The 21097-nt window shown below is 36.9% G+C and overlaps 1 protein-coding gene across 1 annotated transcript in view; it reads right to left on the bottom strand.

The window, feature by feature from the left end:
* LOC127515784 (B-cell receptor CD22-like) overlaps positions 1 to 21097 on the bottom strand; it is a 224895-nt gene that overhangs the window by 71831 nt on the left and 131967 nt on the right. The window contains exons 4-6 of the mRNA XM_051899841.1: positions 12142 to 12390; positions 11806 to 12063; positions 427 to 628 (exon numbers count right to left, since the gene is read on the bottom strand). Of these exons, the coding sequence (XP_051755801.1) occupies positions 427 to 628; positions 11806 to 12063; positions 12142 to 12390 (709 nt within the window). The remainder of the gene's footprint in view (positions 1 to 426; positions 629 to 11805; positions 12064 to 12141; positions 12391 to 21097) is intronic.

Genomic DNA, 21097 nt, shown 5'->3' with positions numbered 1-21097 from the left:
TGTGAAGATACAGGAGTGTGTTAATAAAAGCTTCACCTGTGACAGTTACAGCGTCTGATCTCTGAGATCCATGTTGATTGTGAGCCTGACAGTAGAAGCGTCCACTCTGTAGTGCACTGAAACTCTGTCCAGATCCAACAGCTGAGCTTTCATTCTCCTTAAACCAGCTGAAGTTCAGAGCAGGAGGGTTTGAATCACTGCTGCAGATCAGAGTCACTGAATCTCCTGACACTGTTTCACCAGATCCAGTTATCAACACTGAGACGTTCCTGGGTGGGTCTAAAAAGCACAAAAATTAAATATCACAATAAATATTAGAAAATTATGAATATGAAGTTTTTGGACAATATGCAGATGATCATTAACTCACACATGACATTTAAAGTCACAGCATCAGAGTATTTCACTCCATGTTTATTTCTGGACTTGCACTTGTATTCTCCACTGTCATCAGAGCTGATCTTTGAGATGCTGAAGATTCTTCCAGATCCTACAAACGTTCTTCCTTTAAACCAGCTGAAGTTCAGAGCAGGAGGGTTTGAATCACTGCTGCAGATCAGAGTCACTGAATCTCCTGACACTATTTCACCAGATCCAGTTATCAACACTGAGACGTTCCTGGGAGGGTCTAACACAGAAAAATTCAAAAACACTAACAATCAAAGTAAATTTGAGATCACAGACTCAATATTTCAGCAGATGGACTGACAGAGATCACATGATTCACTGGAGGATCTACAGGTGTCAGGTAGTATTTACACTACATTCAGGATTTATTTTGTTTAATTCAATTTCACTTGATTGATTTGAACCAGCGTCAGTTATAGACACGTGTGCTAACAAAGACGCTAAAGACAGAAGCTTGTCTCGGTTCGGGTGTGCATCGCACGGTTCGATGCATGCGCAATGTAGCCCCGTGCTCAGACAGTTTCGCACGAACATACATATAGGCAGTAAAAGTGGAGTAAGGAGTGCTGCAGAAATGGCAAGTGGAGGAGATAATGAAGGCTGCCCGGAGTTGGCGGATGCGCCCGCGTCGTTCAAATCCGGTGTGTGAGAACATTTTGGATTTCATGTTACTTACGATGACAACGGAAATAAAACAGTAGATAGAACTGCGACTCTGTGCAAGCATTGTGCAAAATGCATTCAATATGCTAATGGAAACACTTCTAATATGACAGTTCATTTGAGAAGACATCACGCCAATGTGTCGATAAGCACAAACAGGAGAGAGCCGGTTAGGAAACAACTTCAACTGTCTGCAGCATTTAAGCAATATATATATATACAGTGGCACTTTAATCTAGTTTCCAAATACTGCACTTTAATTTCAAGTGAAAGAAATGTATCCTCACTCTCAGGGAATAGAAGCATTGTTTATACTGTTTTTGTGTTAAGATGGTTCAACTTATGCTTGACTTTATGATTATGGCCTTTGCTATTGTTATAGCCTCATTGTATTATGTTATTACATTATATTATATATTTATGTTTAAAGTATTTTGACTTGTTTAAAAGACAGGCTTTAAGAGTTCCTCTCTTTCTTTTAATTTTTTTTTTTTTTTTTGTAAGAGCTACACTGAAGTTGGCAGTTTGATAAATGCAAGTTAATTTCAATCTTTGTGTGCTAAAAAGGCACAAGTTCCTGTAGAGATAACAATACACATTCTCCTTTTTTTTTTTTTTTTTTTTTGCCAAATAAAGGAAAATCATGTCATCATCAATGTCTTCTCTCTTGCTGTATCAAAATCTCACCTAGCTTTTACTCAGAGATGGTCCCAATAATGTGCTTAAAGTCAAGTCAAATTCAGTTAGTGCATGATTACATTACAAAAATGTTAATACTGTATCCTAAATTGTGGATAATTAAGCCAATAAGCTATATATCATATGCTGAAGGAAATTTCTGGAGTGTTAAAGATTAAAAGAAAAAATAACAACAAGAACCGTACAGAACCGAAAACCGTGACACGAACTGAACTGTGGGTTTTGTGAACCGTGCCACCCCTAATATATATATATATATATATATATATAGTTTAAATGCCTTTTATATATTTCTAAAGTACTGCATTTGTACTTTAGAAATGCATTGTAAAAGTCATCTAAGATCTTTTTCTAAACATTCCATTTTGGAATGATGGAAACTTTAAAATGTCCAGTTTTCTGTGTTAGCGGAATGTTTTTAAAACGTTAATGTTCCTGAAATGTTCTCTGAACTTAACTTTTATTAACAACTCAACATTCTAGGAATGTTGATTTGTAACATTCCGAGAACATGAAAATGTTCAGTTTCCTTAATGTTAGTAGAATGTTATTTAAAGGTTAGTTTGATGTTCCTGAAACACTTTCAATCATTCAAACACCTGTTGTGAACAAGCACTGAAAGAAAGAGAAATAAGAATGAACTAGGGATGCACGATTAATCGAAAAAAAGATCATGATCTCGATTCATACATAAATGTGGTCTTCCTTCTAAATGACGGCGATTCCCTTGCATGTATTTCCCTGTATTCAGATCACAATGAATTCATGTGTTCACTTATTTACTTTACAACAATCTAAGATGCTATATCAGTCAAATTTATTGGTCACACTCGCAGTGTAAAACAAAACACATAATTCACCAATCAGGCCAGAGATTAGCGAATGATTCAGACATAAATCCCGATCACTTCTCTCCTCTCTCCCTCATTTACGGCGCTCCGCTGTCACATGTAACAAGGAGGCAGACCTAAACAGATTAGTCAGTTTACTTGGTGGATTTCAAGCGGCAATTTTAATTAAATTCATGAATAGTACACCATTTTAACATTATAAAAAACACATACTGAGTTACTGAAACATTTTTGTCATATAATTCACTTGTCTGTTTACAATGAGTTGACAGTTTCAACGTTCTTGTTTCCTTTTATTTTGAAGAGCTGAGGTAAAAAAATGCCCATTATTGCTTTAAGTACATCTATAAAAGGCACACAAAATGATATTCAAACTCACATTAGATGCTTTTAACATTAAATAAAGCACATAAACAGTGCCTGAGATTATCATTGTCATACTTTGTGTTGTTGTTCCAGCCGTGATGTCGCAGAAAAATGTATTTAATGTATTTAATTTAATTGTGTCGCATTGCATAAAGGAAGACAGTGACACACAGATAACCCTTCACCCGCTCTATTGGAAACCAACGTTTGACGTTACCGTCATGGTGATCAGTGGCTGCTTTAGTTGGGCTCTTGATCTATGACTTTGGCTATTTTATTTTTTTGTCAGCAATTGCAGGAGTTTTCAGAAAATGATTTTGTATTGATAAAGAAAAAGAAAACACAGATCAACATGTCTATTTTAATAGCAGTCAAAAAATAGTAAAGAACTCAACTGCATAATTTATTCATGCTGCAATGCATGCTGGGAGCCATGAATGAGTTTTGTATGCTGGCATGAAGTATGTCACCACTGTAGTGTTTCATATGATGATTGTTGATGTCTTTGTGGTCTATTTATGATGATGTAACCATTAATTATCAGGCAACATCATCTGATGTCTTGAATTCAGTAAAAGTGTTTTCTGAACTTATTAATTCAACAGCAAGAGAAAATCTAATAAATTGTCAAAAACCCCACTACAGAAAACTCTGATCACCACAATTGTGATTTCAGATGTTTGTTCCTCTTTTCTTCAATGATTATGTTTGTAATCTTCAGCTGAGAGAGTGTTGATTTAACTTTGAAGATTTTGTTGTGCAGTTCACACTTGCATGTGAATGTAGAGACACACATGATCTGATTTTTTTTTTTTTTTTTTTGCTTTTCAAAAATAAAAACTTAAATTCATACTCACACATGACATTGAGCTCAACAGCAGGAGAGGTGTGATTGTGTCCGTGTACAGCACAGCTATATCTGCCTGCATCCTCTCTTCTGACTGACTGCAGCAGGAGTTCATTGTTTCTGTCTCTTCTCTCAGTTAATGGCTGTGAGTTTCTGTACCAGATGAATGTTGCTCTGTCAGTCAGAGTGCAGCTGCTTTTACATGTCAGACGGACTGAATCTCCCTCTGTCACTCTCTCAGGAGACTCCACCTGAAGATCTGAACACAACACACACATTATATCTAGTGCTGCTGTCATACACTGATTATTATTCAACATAATGCACAGAAGAAGAGAGAAACCTCATGAAAGTCACCTGTGACATTAAGAATCACTCCTGGATCACCAGTCCATTTACCATCAGGTTTATCAGTGATGAATCTGAAATAGTACTCGTGTGAATCCTTCAGTGTCACATGACTCAGTCTGATGGTGCAGTTCTGCTGTTTATCTTCCAGATACTGAAGCCTCTGACTGTATTCAGGGTCCTCAGACAGATCTGGAGGCTTTTCACCCTTTATTACAGTGCCTTTGGTCCAGAACACTTTTGTGATCCAATATCCAGTAGGGTATGTATAAGTGCAGTTCATTATCACTGATGAGTCCTTTAGTGCACAGATGTGTGAAGGACTGTAACTCACACCCCAATCAGCACTAGAAACCCCTGAAACACAGAATTCATCAAGATGAAAATGTTGTTTTATCAGTTACATCAGACCCTGAAAACTTAGGAATGCATATGAATTATTTTATTACATGAAAATGATGCCTCGTTACAGAAAAAATACAGGCTAATCTTCTTAAAATCTATTAAAGGATCTCAGTGTGATTTACTTCATCAGCTTTGAAGGAGAGTGTTGCAGAAAAGCAGAAATGAAAAGAGACAGACGTGTGAAAACAGTGCAAAGAAACACAACAGTAAAAATCCACCATGAACAACATGTTGCTCTATTAAATAATGCAACAAATGACAAATAAATGTGTTTTACAATTTTTAGTTCATTTTCATTAATTTATGGACCAAAATATTGATGATCTGGTGCTACACAGCCTAACTTCCTGTTTCAAAAGGAAATACATCAACAAAACAGAAAACTGCTCATTAATCACTCATTATGGAGTCTTTGAAATAAAATTAAATAAAAACAGATTGTTTCTAATGTGAATGAAACAGAGACTCACCGTGAATCATGAGCAGAAAGATCAGAGGAAGACGAGGAGCCATTCTGACCAACATCAGCATAAAATATATCTATAATACACCATAAATCATCACTCATATACTCATAAACAGTGTATGTTTATCACTCTAAACAGCTCTTAGTGTTAGTAAGATCTTTGAACATCTGAAGATTATTAATGCTCAACATCAGTGTGTGTAAATGAACTGATCATTAGATGTACAGAAGATGTTTCTCATGTCAGGAATCATGTGTTATATGAGCTTCATCTATAGAAATAATCATCAGTTTTTATTTAAGTATGAATGTGTTTGTCTTACCGTGTTGAAGCTCATCAGATCAACAGCAACCAAATGACTGACTGTTTTAACTCAAGCACTTTATCTTCACAGTGAAGGACTTTCTGTGGTTAACACTGTTTATTAATGACCAGTGCTGGAAATATCAGTGTCCCTCCCTCAACATGAGAACAACATCACTGAACTAAACCTAATTAAAGAAAAATAATGATCTTTTTCTTTAAATTAATTTAAATATATTTACTATGAAGACGTTTAGAGAACAGGATTGAGTAACCAGATGTTCTGCTGGATATTTCACACCTATTGTGAAGGTTAGTCGACGTTTTTTGCACTCAGAAAGAGAAACTCTTTTTCCTCTTTTGTCTGTCGACATCTTTCATTACTGTGTCACGTGATTAATGCTTCTGCACAACAGTGATGTCCATGAGAGGCAAGCAGGTGATCAGATAGATGATTTACTTACTAAAGTTCAGAACTTAGACACATATTTTGAAGCCCAGATGAGTTTTAATTACTTAACAAATGCCAGAGGAGGCTGACATCATAAACTCCTCTCATTACCAAACTGACCAATCAGAATTGATATTCAAATGACGCGACGTCCTTCACTTCCGTTAGTAATGCGGCCTGAAGCGAGAAATACAAGAGAAAACATTCAAAAAACAACATAGCCTACACTTGAAGATGAATAACTGTGATTTTATTATTATTATTATTATTATTATTAATTGCTTGAAAGAACAGTAACAATTGTCATATCATAACAATAACACAGATTAAGTGCCCAGTCATGAATGAATGATTGTGATTGACAGGTGACGCTCATCAAGGTTGATGTCAGTAGCAGGAGATGGTGACCTCTGGTGGTAGTTTGAGAGTTTGAACAAATGAGATGATCACAAATAAAACTGATCAAGTTACAGAAACACAAAAGACAGAATAACAGAAGCTGATTGAGCACTTTGAGACCATAAATGAAACATTGTCCTTTGTGAATGTGCACAATTATGATTTTGTTCAGTGTTTCAGGGTAAAATGATCGATTATGATTTAAAATCAAGTGTTTGTAGATGAAATTCATTTTCAGATTCTTCTTCGTAACATTTTTTTAACCCATGTTGCCAGATACTGTAGCCTATAGCAGACTTTGTGTAAGTCTAAGATGTAGGAGAATATGTTTGTTTTTTTTTTTTTTTGTGGGTTTTCACAAGTTGTTTTGAGGAAAAACATGAAAATATACAGTTGTGGTTTAATTTTTGTTAATTTGATTTAGTTGATCAGCATTTAGATGGTTTATTCTGTAATCGATCTGGCAACAGTACATCGTTTTTCTTGGACGAGCACTTCCAAGCAGATTTACCGCTCATAAGCGTTATGTTTCTCCTCAAATGACAAGGAAATTAATATTTATGTTAGTATTAGGAAGCAAATCCCCACACTCATCCTCGGGTATTCCTACAGTTTATGTGGAGCGCGGCGGTATCCTGGAGGGTTTGTTCATTTACACAGAAGCACATACTGACAGAAGAACGGGGATAATAACGTTGTCATAGAATGATTTAATATGTATTTGTTTTAATTAATAAAATATTGTTAAACACCTGAAATGATTATGGCATATTTTAAAATAATTCAGGTCTTCCTGGGTCCATTCTGTAAAAGCACATGTGTTTTAAATTACCCGAGACCCGAGGCTCCTATATGAGACCGAACCGTATCTGAGGCCATCGTCAAAGTTTTGGACCCGAATCCTCTCAAGTCTCTGGTCAGATCTCTGGTTTTCAGATCTAAGTCGACCCGTGAAGACATCTAGTATCCACCACTGAACATCACTCTGACTCACGGTTACACGACAGCGATGTACTACAAACTGATACGTTTTTCTTTTGTTTTTTGTTTGTTTTTTCCTGTTCACACAGAACCACAAAAACAATTAAAAATGCAGTGTTACTCATGCCTGGCCAGTTGGCGATGTCGCTTTGTAAAGAAACATTACACGCCTATAGACTGAACACGTAACACATGGAGATGATAAAAATATCGTTTTCAAAAACGTGCACTTTGAAACCCGTTTTCAAAAGTTTGCATTTTCAGTACCCCAAAACATCATTGTCCTGTAAATGAACGGCCAAATCTCATAAAATGTTTTCAGTTTTTAGTCATGTCGTGTAAATGACCCCTTAATTTTAGCATTTATGTTTATAAATTTTTACACAGTGACAATTCACCAGCTTTTTACTTTCATTTAATTCCTCTGTTACATCATGTTTCTTCAACTATAAAGAAATAAACGACTTTAGTGACTCAGCACTGATGATCCCTGTCAATCAAATGTGGCTCCGCCCACAGAGCTCAGGATTGGTTCCTTCATGCTCCGCCTCTTACTGCAGCATCTTCCTGCTGATCTGAACAAACAATAAGATGAAGAAAGACTGACTGAAGTTCATCAACAACATTATAAAACCTTTCACGAGATCCACAAAACAATCACACTAGTGCTGAAGAGAGTTTTATTGATTATATTGAGAAGAGCTGCAGGTTCAGACACTCACTGATGGATTCTCATGTTTAGAAAAGCTCTGAGGATCGAGAGTCCTGCAGGAGTCTTCAGGAGCTCTGGGATGAACCGTCTGTGTGAAAGAGAGCGAGAGATCGGTCATGTGATCATCTGTGATGGATCATCTGACTGTGACGTCTCACTTACTGTGAGTGTGTCGTACAGGTCAGAGGTCATGGACTTGAGCTCAAGAGCTGTATATGTGTCTTCATTGGGATCAGAGACCTACAGGAGAGACAGAAGGACTTACATCACAAAATATTACAATAATAAATATATAAAATTAAAAATACGGTCAATGATAAATTTAGGAATATACACGTTTTTATAGAAACACTATAAAAAATACAAGAAAAAAAGATCCCTGACAATGTTCAAAGTGAAGGGTTTTTTCATGGGACGCCGTCACAACCATCTACATCAAAATATTATTTTTCTTATTAAAAATTAAATTATTTAAAAGAAATCTTTATATAAAATTTTCTTCATGTGTAATACCACATGAGCGCGCTTCACACAGAGTTTGATATGCATTGGTCTAAAGAGAGGAAAATATCAGTTTGTGAAAGTTTTTGCTGGATTGTGTTAAAGTGCCCCTAATTTGGATTTTTGAAAATGACCTTTCATGCAGTGTGTAGCTGTATGTGAATGTAAACAGTCTGCAAAGTTATACAGCTGAAAGTGCATTAAAAATAAAGTTATTGTCTCTCAAAAGAAAGAGTCGACTCTGAACCATTTAAACGAGTCATTTGTAATTTGAATCTTCGAAGTTCATACGTCACAAGTTAACACATTAGCATAATGCTCATCTACGTTCTGCGTGGACATCCTGCAAAAGCTTGAACCCCCAAACGCTGTAGCGTGTTCATGTGGATAACATGTCGACAAAACTCTGCTGTGAAAGGAAATTCGGTTTATTTTCACTTCCAATGTGTGAGGCTGTGAAGAATCAGTGGTTAAAGATGGGACAGAACCTGCTTTATTTGGACCAACTTGCTCCTCAGAATCACAAACTGTAAGTGTGATTAATTATTGGTGTATTTTATACTGAGTGTTCAAAATACATAGTTTTGTGTTTTATCTATATTGTGCATGTCTCCGGCGAACTCATTACTGTCTCAGTGAAATACTTCTGCTAATCAGCTGTGGGCCACTATTACCTAAAACTGTGTCCATTAATACAGACTGTCTTTCGTTCTTACTACTTTGAGTAATGATAAAGGATGGAGCAAGATTTGTATTACAAACTTTAATGTTACAGCAGTCATTTATGTTAGTGCTCGGCTAACGTATGCACTGTCATTAATACTGTTAATAATACAGTTCCCACATGTGCACCGCAATATATTAGAAATATATACATTGGTTTGTTGATGGACATACACTTGTTAATGCTGATGGAGAGGAATTACAGTTGCAACATATTGTAAGTCAAACTGAGTAGCGTATCACTGAGAAACGTCCTGCTCAAATCGGGTTGAATAACTAATTCTTCCAATATTTCATCATCAGACTCATGCTTGGATTGATAGGGTAAAATCAATACCATCGTTACTGTCTTTACAGTGTGTACAATCGCTTTAGGAAGCCTCCAGAGCTGTAAGCGGCAGACCAATCACAACAGACTGGACCTTCTGGTCAATCAGAGCAGAGCAGGCTTGCAGAAAGGAGGGATTCAGAGAGACAGACCTGGCTCTCCCGTGAGGACAGACTCTGCTCGCACTGCATCCTAGCAGTGACAGAGACGGAGCTGCACTTCCTCACAGAATGCCCAAAATACCAAGAAATCAGAGACCACTACTACCCCAAAATTAATAAAATATTTCCCCAATTTTACACCTGTAGCCCAACCCAAAAACTTTGTTACATTCTTGGAGAAGAAACCAAATGTTCCAACATAGCTGCAAGATTTGTAGCATCTTGCCATCTCCTGAGGGACAACCAGAAATAAACAAACAGCCAGCAAACACACCCCCATTAGATCTACACACATGTATATAATGTATATAATGTTTAAATTCTAAGTTCAGTTGTTACATGATTTCTGTATTATAATCTGTTTTATTTATTATTTTTTTTAATAATTATTTATTTTATTATTTTGTTACTAAAATTATTTTTATTTAGTTTATTATTTTTTCTACATAGGCTTTACTCAGATGTTCTGTTGTTCTAAATATTTTTCCTATATTGGTTAAATGCTTTGGCAATACAAAATGTATTTTTTTGTCATGCCAATAAAGCTATCTGAATTGAATTGAATTGAATTGACTGATTCATCCGACAAATCGTCTGAGAATCATTGAAAAATGTGATGATGAGCAATGTATATTATGAGAAAATGAGTGTTTTTTGACCTTTGATGCATGTAAACCTGTTGTAGGAGACCTACTAAACAAAATTAGGAACCTTTCAAGTAGCATAATAGGGGCGCTTTAATAAAGACATTGATAATTTTAGTTTCCCATCAGTACAGTTACAGTCTGAAACACCGATAACGGCTGATCGATTGATTTTCTGCTTCTGTAAAGTCGTGTGTCTGGATGATTTACCTGTGTCACTGTGAGATCTTCAGTTTTATCACTCCTGCGTTTCTTTCTGTTATAATGACAGACATTAAAGGATTAATCAACTTTCAAATAAAAATTTCCTGATCATTTACTCACCCCCACGTCATCCAAGATGTCCATGTTCTTCTTTCTTCAGTCGAAAAGAAATTAAGGTTTTTGATGAAAAAATTCCAGGGTTATTCTCCTTATAATGGACTTCAATGGACTCTAAACGGTTGAAGGTCAAAATTACAGTTTCAGTGCAGCTTCAAAGGGCTTTAAACGATACCAGACGAGGAATAAGGGTCTTATCTAGCAAAACCATCGCCATTTTCTTAAAAAAAAATACAAATGTATATGCTTTATAGGCACAAATGATCGCCTTGCAAGTGCTTTGCCATTCCGCCTTCCGTATTCTTGAAAATGACAGATCATTTCATTAGATAAGAGCCTTATTCCTCGTCTGGTATCGATTAAAGCCCTTTGAAGCTGCACTGAAACTGTCATTTTGACCTTCAACTGTTTGGGGTCAATTGAAGTTCACTATAAGGAGAATAATCCTGGAATGTTTTCATCAAAAACCTTCATTTCTTTTCAACTGAAGAAAGAAGGACATGGACATCTTGGATGGCATGGGGGTGAGTAAATGATCAGGAAATTTTTATTTGAAAGTGAACTAATCCTTTAACATCATATGGACAAATATTTCGAATTAATAATAAATATATGTACTATTTTTAACAATTCTTAATAATCAAACATAAGGGAGCCATTTCCTTCTACATTAAACTAAAACTGAACATATACAATCACTGCAGTTTTTTTTATTTATTTATTTATTTTTAAATTGAGCTCACATTATAAACAGGATGATGATGATGAATAATCCTCCAGATGTTGCTGCGATCACAATCACATTCCTACCAGCACCATGATGAACTGAAAGAGGAAGATCATCATGATTAACTCTCCAAACTGATGAATGATGTGAAGATACAGGAGTGTGTTAATAAAAGCTTCACCTGTGACAGTTACAGCGTCTGATCTCTGAGATCCATGTTGATTGTGAGCCTGACAGTAGAAGCGTCCACTCTGTAGTGCACTGAAACTCTGTCCAGATCCAACAGCTGAGCTTTCATTCTCCTTAAACCATCTGAAGTTCAGAGCAGGAGGGTTTGAATCACTGCTGCAGATCAGAGTCACTGAATCTCCTGACACTATTTCACCAGATCCATTTATCAACACTGAGACGTTCCTGGGTGGGTCTAAAATAGACCAAAGAAAGTGTATATTAATGTTTTGCGATTGTTAATCCATTAATTTGAATCATCATTAACTCACACATGACGTTTAAAGTCACAGCATCAGAGTATTTCTCTCCATGTTCATTGATGGATCTGCACTTGTATTCTCCACTGTCATCAGAGCTGATCTCTGAGATGCTGTAGATTCTTCCAGATCCTACAAACGTTCCTCCTTTAAACCAGCTGAAGTTCAGAGCAGGAGGGTTTGAATCACTGCTGCAGTTCAGAGTCACTAAATCTCCTGACACTATTTCACCAGATCCGTTTATCAACACTGAGACGTTCTTTGGAGGATCTAAAACAGACAAATGAAAGTGCAGTTCTAAACATAAACTCAATACATTTTGAAAAGAACAAATGAATCTGTACTCACACATGACATTGAGCTCAACAGCAGGAGAGGTGTGATTGTGTCCGTGTACAGCACAGCTATATCTGCCTGCATCCTCTCTTCTGACTGACTGCAGCAGGAGTTCATTGTTTCTGTCTCTTCTCTCAGTTAATGGCTGTGAGTTTCTGTACCAGATGAATGTTGCTCTGTCAGTCAGAGTGCAGCTGCTTTTACATGTCAGACGGACTGAATCTCCCTCTGTCACTCTCTCAGGAGACTCCACCTGAAGATCTGAACACAACACACACATTATATCTAGTGCTGCTGTCATACACTGATTATTATTCAACATAATGCACAGAAGAAGAGAGAAACCTCATGAAAGTCACCTGTGACAGCAAGAGTCACTCCTGGATCACCAGTCCATCTTCCTTCAGTTATAATAGTAGTGAATCTGAAATAGTACTTGTGTGAATCCTTCAGTGTCACATGACTCAGTCTGATGGTGCAGTTCTGCTGTTTATCTCCCAGATACTGAAGCCTCTGACTGTATTCAGGGTCCTTAGACAGATCTGGAGCCTCAACACCCTTTATTACAGTGCCTTTGGTCCAGAACACTTTCATGATCCAATATCCAGTAGGGTATGTATAAGTGCAGCTCATTATCACTGATGAGTCCTTTAGTGCACAGATGTGTGAAGGACTGTAACTCACACCCCAATCAGCACTAGAAACCCCTGAAACACAGAATTCATCAAGATGAAAATGTTGTTTTATCAGTTACATCAGACCCTGAAAACTTAGAAATGCATATGAATTATTTTATTACATGAAAATGATGCCTCGTTACAGAAAAAAAATACAGGCTAATCTTCTTAAAATCCATTAAAGGATCTCAGTGTGATTTACTTCATCAGCTTTGAAGGAGAGTGTTGCAGAAAAGCGGAAATGAAAAGAGACAGACGTGTGAAAACAGTGCAAAGAACCACGACAGTAAAAATCCGCCATGAACAACATGTTGCTCTATTAAATAATGCAACAAATTACAAATAAATGTGTTTTACAATTTTTAGTTCATTTTCATTAATTTATGGACCAAAATATTGATGATCTGGTGCTAAACAGCCTAACTTCCTGTTTCAAAAGAAAATACATCAACAAAACAGAAAACTGCTCATTAATCACTCATTATGGAGTCTTTGAAATAAAATTAAATAAAAACAGATTGTTTCTAATGTGAATGAAACAGAGACTCACCGTGAATCATGAGCAGAAAGATCAGAGGAAGACGAGGAGCCATTCTGACCAACATCAGCATAAAATATATCTATAATACATTATAAATCATCACTCATATACTCATAAACAGTGTATGTTCATCACTCTAAACAGCTCTTAGTGTTAGTAAGATCTTTGAACATCTGAAGATTATTAATGCTCAACATCAGTGTGTGTAAATGAACTGATCATTAGATGTACAGAAGATATTTCTCATGTCAGGAATCATGTGTTATATGAGCTTCATCTATAGAAATAATCATCAGTTTTTATTTAAGTATGAATGTGTTTGTCTTACCGTGTTGAAGCTCATCAGATCAACAGCAACCAAATGACTGACTGCATTAACTCATGCACTTTATCTTCACAGTGAAGGACTTTCTGTGGTTAACACTGTTTATTAATGACCAGTGCTGAAAATATCAGTGTCCCTCCCTCAACATGAGAACAACATCACTGAACTAAACCTAATTAAAGAAACAAAATGATCTTTTTCTTTAAGTTAATTTAAATATATTTACTATGAAGACGTTTAGAGAACAGGATTGAGTAACCAGATGTTCTGCTGGATATTTCACACCTATTGTGAAGGTTAGTTGACGTTTTTGCATTCAGAAAGAGAAACTCTTTGTCCTCTTTTGTCTGTCGCCCCCTACTGGACATCTTTCATTCCTGTGTCACGTGATTAATGCTTCTGCACAACAGTGACGTCCATGAGAGGCAAGCAGGTGATCAGATAGATGATTTACTTACTAAAGTGCGGAACTTAGACACATATTTTGAAGCCCAGACGAGGTTTAATTACTTAACAAATGCCAGAGGAGGCTGACCTCATAAACTTCTCTCATTACCAAACTGACCAATCAGAATTGATATTCAAATGATGCGACGTCCTTCACTTCCGTTAGTAATCGCTGCCTCCCTTGCCTCCTCGGAGGAAACGCCCCTGCTATACTCTACATTTTATTAGAGTTAAAATGGTGATTTCTTGTGAATATCCAGGTTGCTTCAACAAAGCTAAAGTCTTGTGATTACATGCGCCAACATCAAAGGGAGATGCACTATTTGATAAATTCCCTGTAAAAGATCCTGAGCGATTCGCTGGTATGTAAATACACCCGTGGAAAAATTATATAAACGCGTGCTGTGCAGTCAACATTTCCGCTCCGAGGATACACTAAGCAGAGAACAGTGGAAGTACAAGATGACTTCTGAAATTGTTAGCTGTGCCTACACCTGCGCTGTTGTTTCAGCCAAATGAGGTATATATTCAACAAATACTGTAATATGATTGCTATATAAAGTTTTTAAGTAATCGCTCATGTAACTGTTGTAAAGTTGTTTTAAATTATTATTTTTTTTAATCTCTACATGCAGTTTAACATTTAAAACTAGCACAACTCGGTATTCCACCAACTTGACTGTAAAACAAATGCATAGAGTGAATACAGCTAGCCCACACCTATAACAACATAATATTTACACACACACAAAAAAATACTTACTCCACAGACAGTGTACCAGCAGGTCCTTCAGGCCTTGGTCAACGCGTCCAGTTTATACGAGGTAAGGAGAATGCTACTTTTGGCTCAACAAAGGCATAAAGCCTTCATAGTGTGTTACACAGCAGTGCTCAGTCCGGCAGCATCAAAAACTTCTAAAGGTGGTATTCCAATCGCCCATTCGTGACAGCAAGCACTCTCAACCTCTGTTGGTATAGCTTCACATATCCCGCATGAGCACCACCACGGTGGCGTGTTACGGCTGCGACGCGGCTACCGGAGCTGATCCGTGGCCAATCTAGTCAGTGCTTGTGTTTACACCAGCCGCACCGCGGCACGTTTCAGAAGCGCTTGCTGCTTTGCTAAAGATAGGCGTCAAGTCAGATGCTGCAAACGCATGCAGCGTAAATAAGGGGTCATGAGCTCCCCATCTCAATTCTGTTGTTTGTGCCGCTGCTCCTGCACCCTCCTCCATCTCCCGGAGTTCCTGGTCAGTATTCTAGTTTAAACAAATATGGCTGAGCAAAAAATTCAGTCTCCTCTTGGCGTATATTGAGATCCTCCAACATTTTCTTTACAAATCCTAGTTTTGTACTTTTAATTTGTGACCGGTATTTTGTTTTGCTCTCTCCTCTGTGCTTTCGCATATGTCACCAGCTCACGCTGCGCCTGCGTCCTACATCATAAGCTGGGACGCCACTCTCTCGGTTAGAGGAAGCTAGAGATTACAGTTTATAAAGTTTTAAATATGGATATTTTTCTTACACAAACGAATTGCATTTGCTTCAGAAGGTCTCTATTAACCCCCTGGAGCCATGTGGACTTCTTTTATAATGGATGGGTGCAATTTTTTGGACTTCAAATTTTGGGCCACCATCCACTTCCATTAAAAAGCATGGATTACCCTGGACATTATTTAATATAACTCCGAATGTATTCATCTGAAAGAAGAATGACATATACACCTAGGATGGCTTGAGGGTGAGTAAATCATGGTGTAATTTTAATTTTTCGGTGAACTATCCCTTTAAGAGTTGTGGTTATATATATATGAAAAAGTCGAGTTTCTAAGCTTTAAAATGATACCTATTTTGTCTTATTCCTGTCAGTGGTTGCTTAGTAATTTGAATACTTTGTACTGCTGGTGGTACACACGTGTTTTATTTTGATCTAAAACACATTTCCTTTCATCAGGGGGATTTGATACCATAAATGTTAGAGGACCTATTTTTTAAAAAAAAATCATTTTATTACCATAAACAACTCACAGAGCACTCAGTTTTAAGGGATGGTACAAATTCCCTTTCTGCTTTTAAACTTTTTGCACGATATTTGAAAGATCGGTTTGTCATCAACCACTAGAGGTCCTACCAGTGTAACCAGCAGACACAGAGACATTACAGCTGTAAACTGCATGAGGTTTATAATCAGGTTTATTGAAGCATTGGCCCTAGTTATAAAAAACATACAAGGTAAAACATGAAGAAGAAACTCTTCATAAAATACACAATACATAAATAAATAAAATACATATACACATAAAAATAAAAAACTTTATGCATTTCAATATTGATAAGCAGTACAGATATCACTGGATTGTTTTCTTTAGCTTATGTCAAAACATTCTTTATTATTTAATAAATGTAATATTGTTATGCAAAGAGTTACAAACTGCATATTCTTATTTACATAAATGTATAACTGACATTCGCTAAAGTATATTTTTGATTTCTAAGTTTCCAAAACTGAAGACCAAAAATACTGACCAAAATATTACATATAATATAGACCAAAACATATAATACACCATATATTAAAACATGATTATATTCAAACTTAAAAAGAAACCATTAACACACACACACACACACACACACATTAAATACAGAAGAAACAGACAAAGAGTCAAAGAGAACAAATAAGTCTTAATGTGGGTATTGGTGTTGAACCTGTTTGTATTGGTTGTGGTTCGAACAGATGGGTAAATTATTGCACAACTATTCAATCCTCCATTTCCCAGCAGTCCAGATTGATGTCTGAACACAGGCTTCATGACGGTCTGTCACTCATTTGACGCTGCTGTAGATCACTGATGCGTCTTCCACAGTTTGAACAGTTGATCGCCTAAAAACACAAAAGAAAAAGAAACACAACAATGTTACAGGCGATATGATCTGAATGTGCTGGTTAAGTTGTTTTTTTCTCACCTCACGGCAGCATCAGCCTGATGAACTCTTATATCATCATACTGACATTCATTCTCCTCTACTCTCTCCGTCTCTTTCTTTCTGTGATGTTGGACAGTTGCGTACTGGATCTCCTCAGTATCTCTGGATTCAGGAGTTTTTCCTCCGAATCTCTTTGGTTTCACACTGGCATACGGAGCGTCATTGGCTGAATCCGGTTCAGAAATAGGCTCGTCATGGACTGAATCTCTCTGTGACGCATCAGAAATGCAAGAAAAGAAGTAATTATTAATTAAAACATGTAAATCAGTTTGATCTGAAGTGTAGATTCTCAGTCTAGAGCAGATTGTCTCAAACTTTCCAGATCAGGTGCTACATCAGATCAGTATTTCTGAAATATTTCACTGATTCACACTTGATTGTAGGAGAAGAAAAGAACAGAAGGAGTGTTTTAAGTGAAACAATCACACTGCCAGTTTGAGAATCACTGGTATAAAGAGAGAAATATTAATTTATGAATGTTTTTTTCTGGATTGTGTTAATAAAGACAATGATAATGTTAGTTTCCCATCAGTCGGTACAGTTACAGTCTGAAACACAGATAACGGCTGATCGATTGATTTTCTGCTTCTGTAAAGTCGTGTGTCTGGATGATTTACCTGTGTCACTGTGAGATCTTCAGTTTTATCACTCCTTCGTTTCTTTCTGTTATGACAGACATTAACAGCATATGGACAAATGTATTACATTAATATAAATATATATACATTTATATTAATGTAATATATATATATATATATATATATATATATATAATATATAATATATATATATATATATATATATATATATATATATTTTTTTTTTAAATAATCTAATAAAAACAAATGAGCCATTTTCTTCCACATCAGACCAAAACTGTACTTATACAATCACTGCAGGATTTTTTGTTCTTGAGCTCACATTATAAACAGGATGGTGATGATGATGATGATGATGATGAATAATCCTCCAGATGTTGCTGCGATCACAATCACATTCCTACCAGCACCATGATGAACTGAAAGAGGAAGATCATCATGATTAACTCTCCAAACTGATGAATGATGTGAAGATACAGGAGTGTGTTAATAAAAGCTTCACCTGTGACAGTTACAGCGTCTGATCTCTGAGATCCATGTTGATTGTGAGCCTGACAGTAGAAGCGTCCACTCTGTAGTGCACTGAAACTCTGTCCAGATCCAACAGCTGAGCTTTCATTCTCCTTAAACCAGCTGAAGTTCAGAGCAGGAGGGTTTGAATCACTGCTGCAGATCAGAGTCACTGAATCTCCTGACACTATTTCACCAGATCCAGTTACGAACACTGAGACATTCCTGGGAGGATCTAATAACAGACAAATAATAAATAAATAATAGAAAATTATGAATTTATATATGAACAATATGCAGATGATCATTAACTCACACATGACATTTAAAGTCACAGCATCAGAGTATTTCTCTCCATGTTTATTTCTGGATCTGCACTTGTATTCTCCACTGTCATCAGACCTGATCTTTGAGATGTTGTAGATTCTTCCAGATCCTACAAACGTTCCTCCTTTGAACCAGCTGAAGTTCAGAGCAGGAGGGTTTGAATCACTGCTGCAGTTCAGAGTCACTGAATCTCCTGACACTATTTCACCAGATGGACTGATGGACACTGAGACGCTCTTTGGAGGATCTAAAAGTGACAAAAATTGCATCATTAAATCATCTCATTTAAAAAAAAAAAAAAAATCTCCAGTTTTTAAAAGGAACAAATGAGTCTATATTTACACATGACATTGAGCTCAACAGCAGGAGAGGTGTGATTGTGTCCGTGTACAGCACAGCTATATCTGCCTGCATCCTCTCTTCTGACTGACTGCAGCAGGAGTTCATTGTTTCTGTCTCTTCTCTCAGTTAATGGCTGTGAGTTTCTGTACCAGATGAATGTTGCTCTGTCAGTCAGAGTGCAGCTGCTTTTACATGTCAGACGGACTGAATCTCCCTCTGTCACTCTCTCAGGAGACTTCACCTGAAGATCTGAACACAACACACACGGTACAACGGGGCTAAAGGCACACCTTAAAGGATTAGTCCACTTTCAAATAAAAATTTACTCACCCCCATGTTATCCAAGATGACCATGTCCTTCTTTCTTCAGTCGAAAAGAAATTAAGGTCTTTTTTCTAAAAAAAAAAAAATCAAAATGTATATGCTTTATAGGCACAAATGATCGCATCACAAGTGCTTCCACCAGAACGCAATTTCGTATTCTTCAAAAAGCTTACGCTGAATGTCCTACGCCTTCCTTATTCAACTTACGGAACGAACGCGGCGGCAGTTCCGTTTTTTCCGTAAGTTGAATAGGGAAGGCGTAGGACATTTAGCGTAAGCTTTTTGAAGAATACGGAATCACGTTCTGGTGGAAGCACTTGTGATCCACTATAAGGAGAATAATCCTGGAATGTTTTCATTAAAAACCTTAATTTCTTTTCGACTGAAGAAAGAAGGACATGGACATCTTGGATGACATGGGGGTGATTAAATTATCAGGAAATTTTTATTTGAAAGTGAACTATTCCTTTAAGAAAAATGTGCTTTTCACATTTAACAAAAACAAAAAAAAAAACCCTTAAACATTAGATCAAATTAGCGCCAAATCAACTTTGCGTTGCTGTCCGTGATTGCGTAAAGGATCAGACAAATTTCCATGAGCTTCATCAAAAGCAGTTGTTGAGAAAAGCGCTGAGCTGAATGTTTGTGCCATCTAGTGGTTTAAACGAGAATAAAGTCAAATGCACCTTTAGTCCGGTTGTACCTACCCTATATCTAGTGCTGCTGTCATACACTGATTATTATTCAACATAATGCACAGAAGAAGAGAGAAACCTCATGAAAGTCACCTGTGACAGTAAGAATCACTCCAGGTTTACCAAGCCATTTTCCTTCTGTTATATCAGTGGTGAATCTGAAATAGTACATGTGTTCATCCTTCAGTGTCACATGACTCAGTCTGATGGTGCAGTTCTGCTGTTTATCTCCCAGATACTGAAGCCTCTGACTGTATTCAGGGTCCTCAGACAGATCTGGATACTCTTCTTCGTCATTTTTATTTTCTGTTTTGGTCCAGAACACTTTCTTGATCTGATATCCAGTAGGGTATGTATAAGTGCAGTTCATTATCACTGATGAGTTCTTTAGTGCACAGATGTGTGAAGGACTGTAACTCACACCCCAATCAGCACTAGAAACCCCTGAAACACAGAATTCATCAGGATGAAAATGTTGTTTTATCATTTACAACAAATCATGAAAACAGCCTTAACACTGTTTTATTGACATTACAACAGAAACTTTTAAATAATATTCTCAGAGATCAGATCACTATATGATAACTGAATCATCAGATCAGTTTTTCTTCTTATAACTTTTGTTATAAGAAATGTGCTTCAGAAACACACAATTACAGCAGCCAGAGAAACATTACAGTAAAGAAATCAAGGGTCAAGAGCCCAACTAAAGCAAGCGCTTACCTCCATAACGGTGACTTCAAACTTTATTATTTTCAATAAAACAGCACTAAGGCTTCCTGGAGGCTAAGTGAAGGCTGCCTGTTCAGGGCCAAAACTAAGAGGCCAACATTTTGCCAATGAGCAAATTCTCAGGGGCCCTGCGCTGACAGCCCTAAGTGGGCCCGTAAAGGGCCAGTGCAGGCTTGTTTGCAGGGATAACACCAATGTTATAATCTCTACACTGGTTACCTATTAAGTTCTGTATCGATTATAAAGTATTGCTACTGGCCTATAAGGCTCTAAACGGTTTAGCTCATGTGTATTTAACCGTTCTTCTATCGCCCTACAATCCTTCACGCTCTTTAAGATCACAAAACTCTAGACTTCTGGTTGTTCCTAGGATATCTAAGTCCACTAAAGGAGGGAAAGCGTTTTCACATTTGGCTCCTAAACTCTGGAATAGCCTTCCTGATAATGTTCGGAGCTCAGAC

Source organism: Ctenopharyngodon idella, chromosome 1 (genome assembly GCF_019924925.1).
Source record: "Ctenopharyngodon idella isolate HZGC_01 chromosome 1, HZGC01, whole genome shotgun sequence".
Lineage (NCBI taxonomy): Eukaryota > Metazoa > Chordata > Actinopteri > Cypriniformes > Xenocyprididae > Ctenopharyngodon > Ctenopharyngodon idella.
Note: the sequence above shows the minus strand (reverse complement) of the source record. Positions and strands in the feature narration are given on the sequence as shown.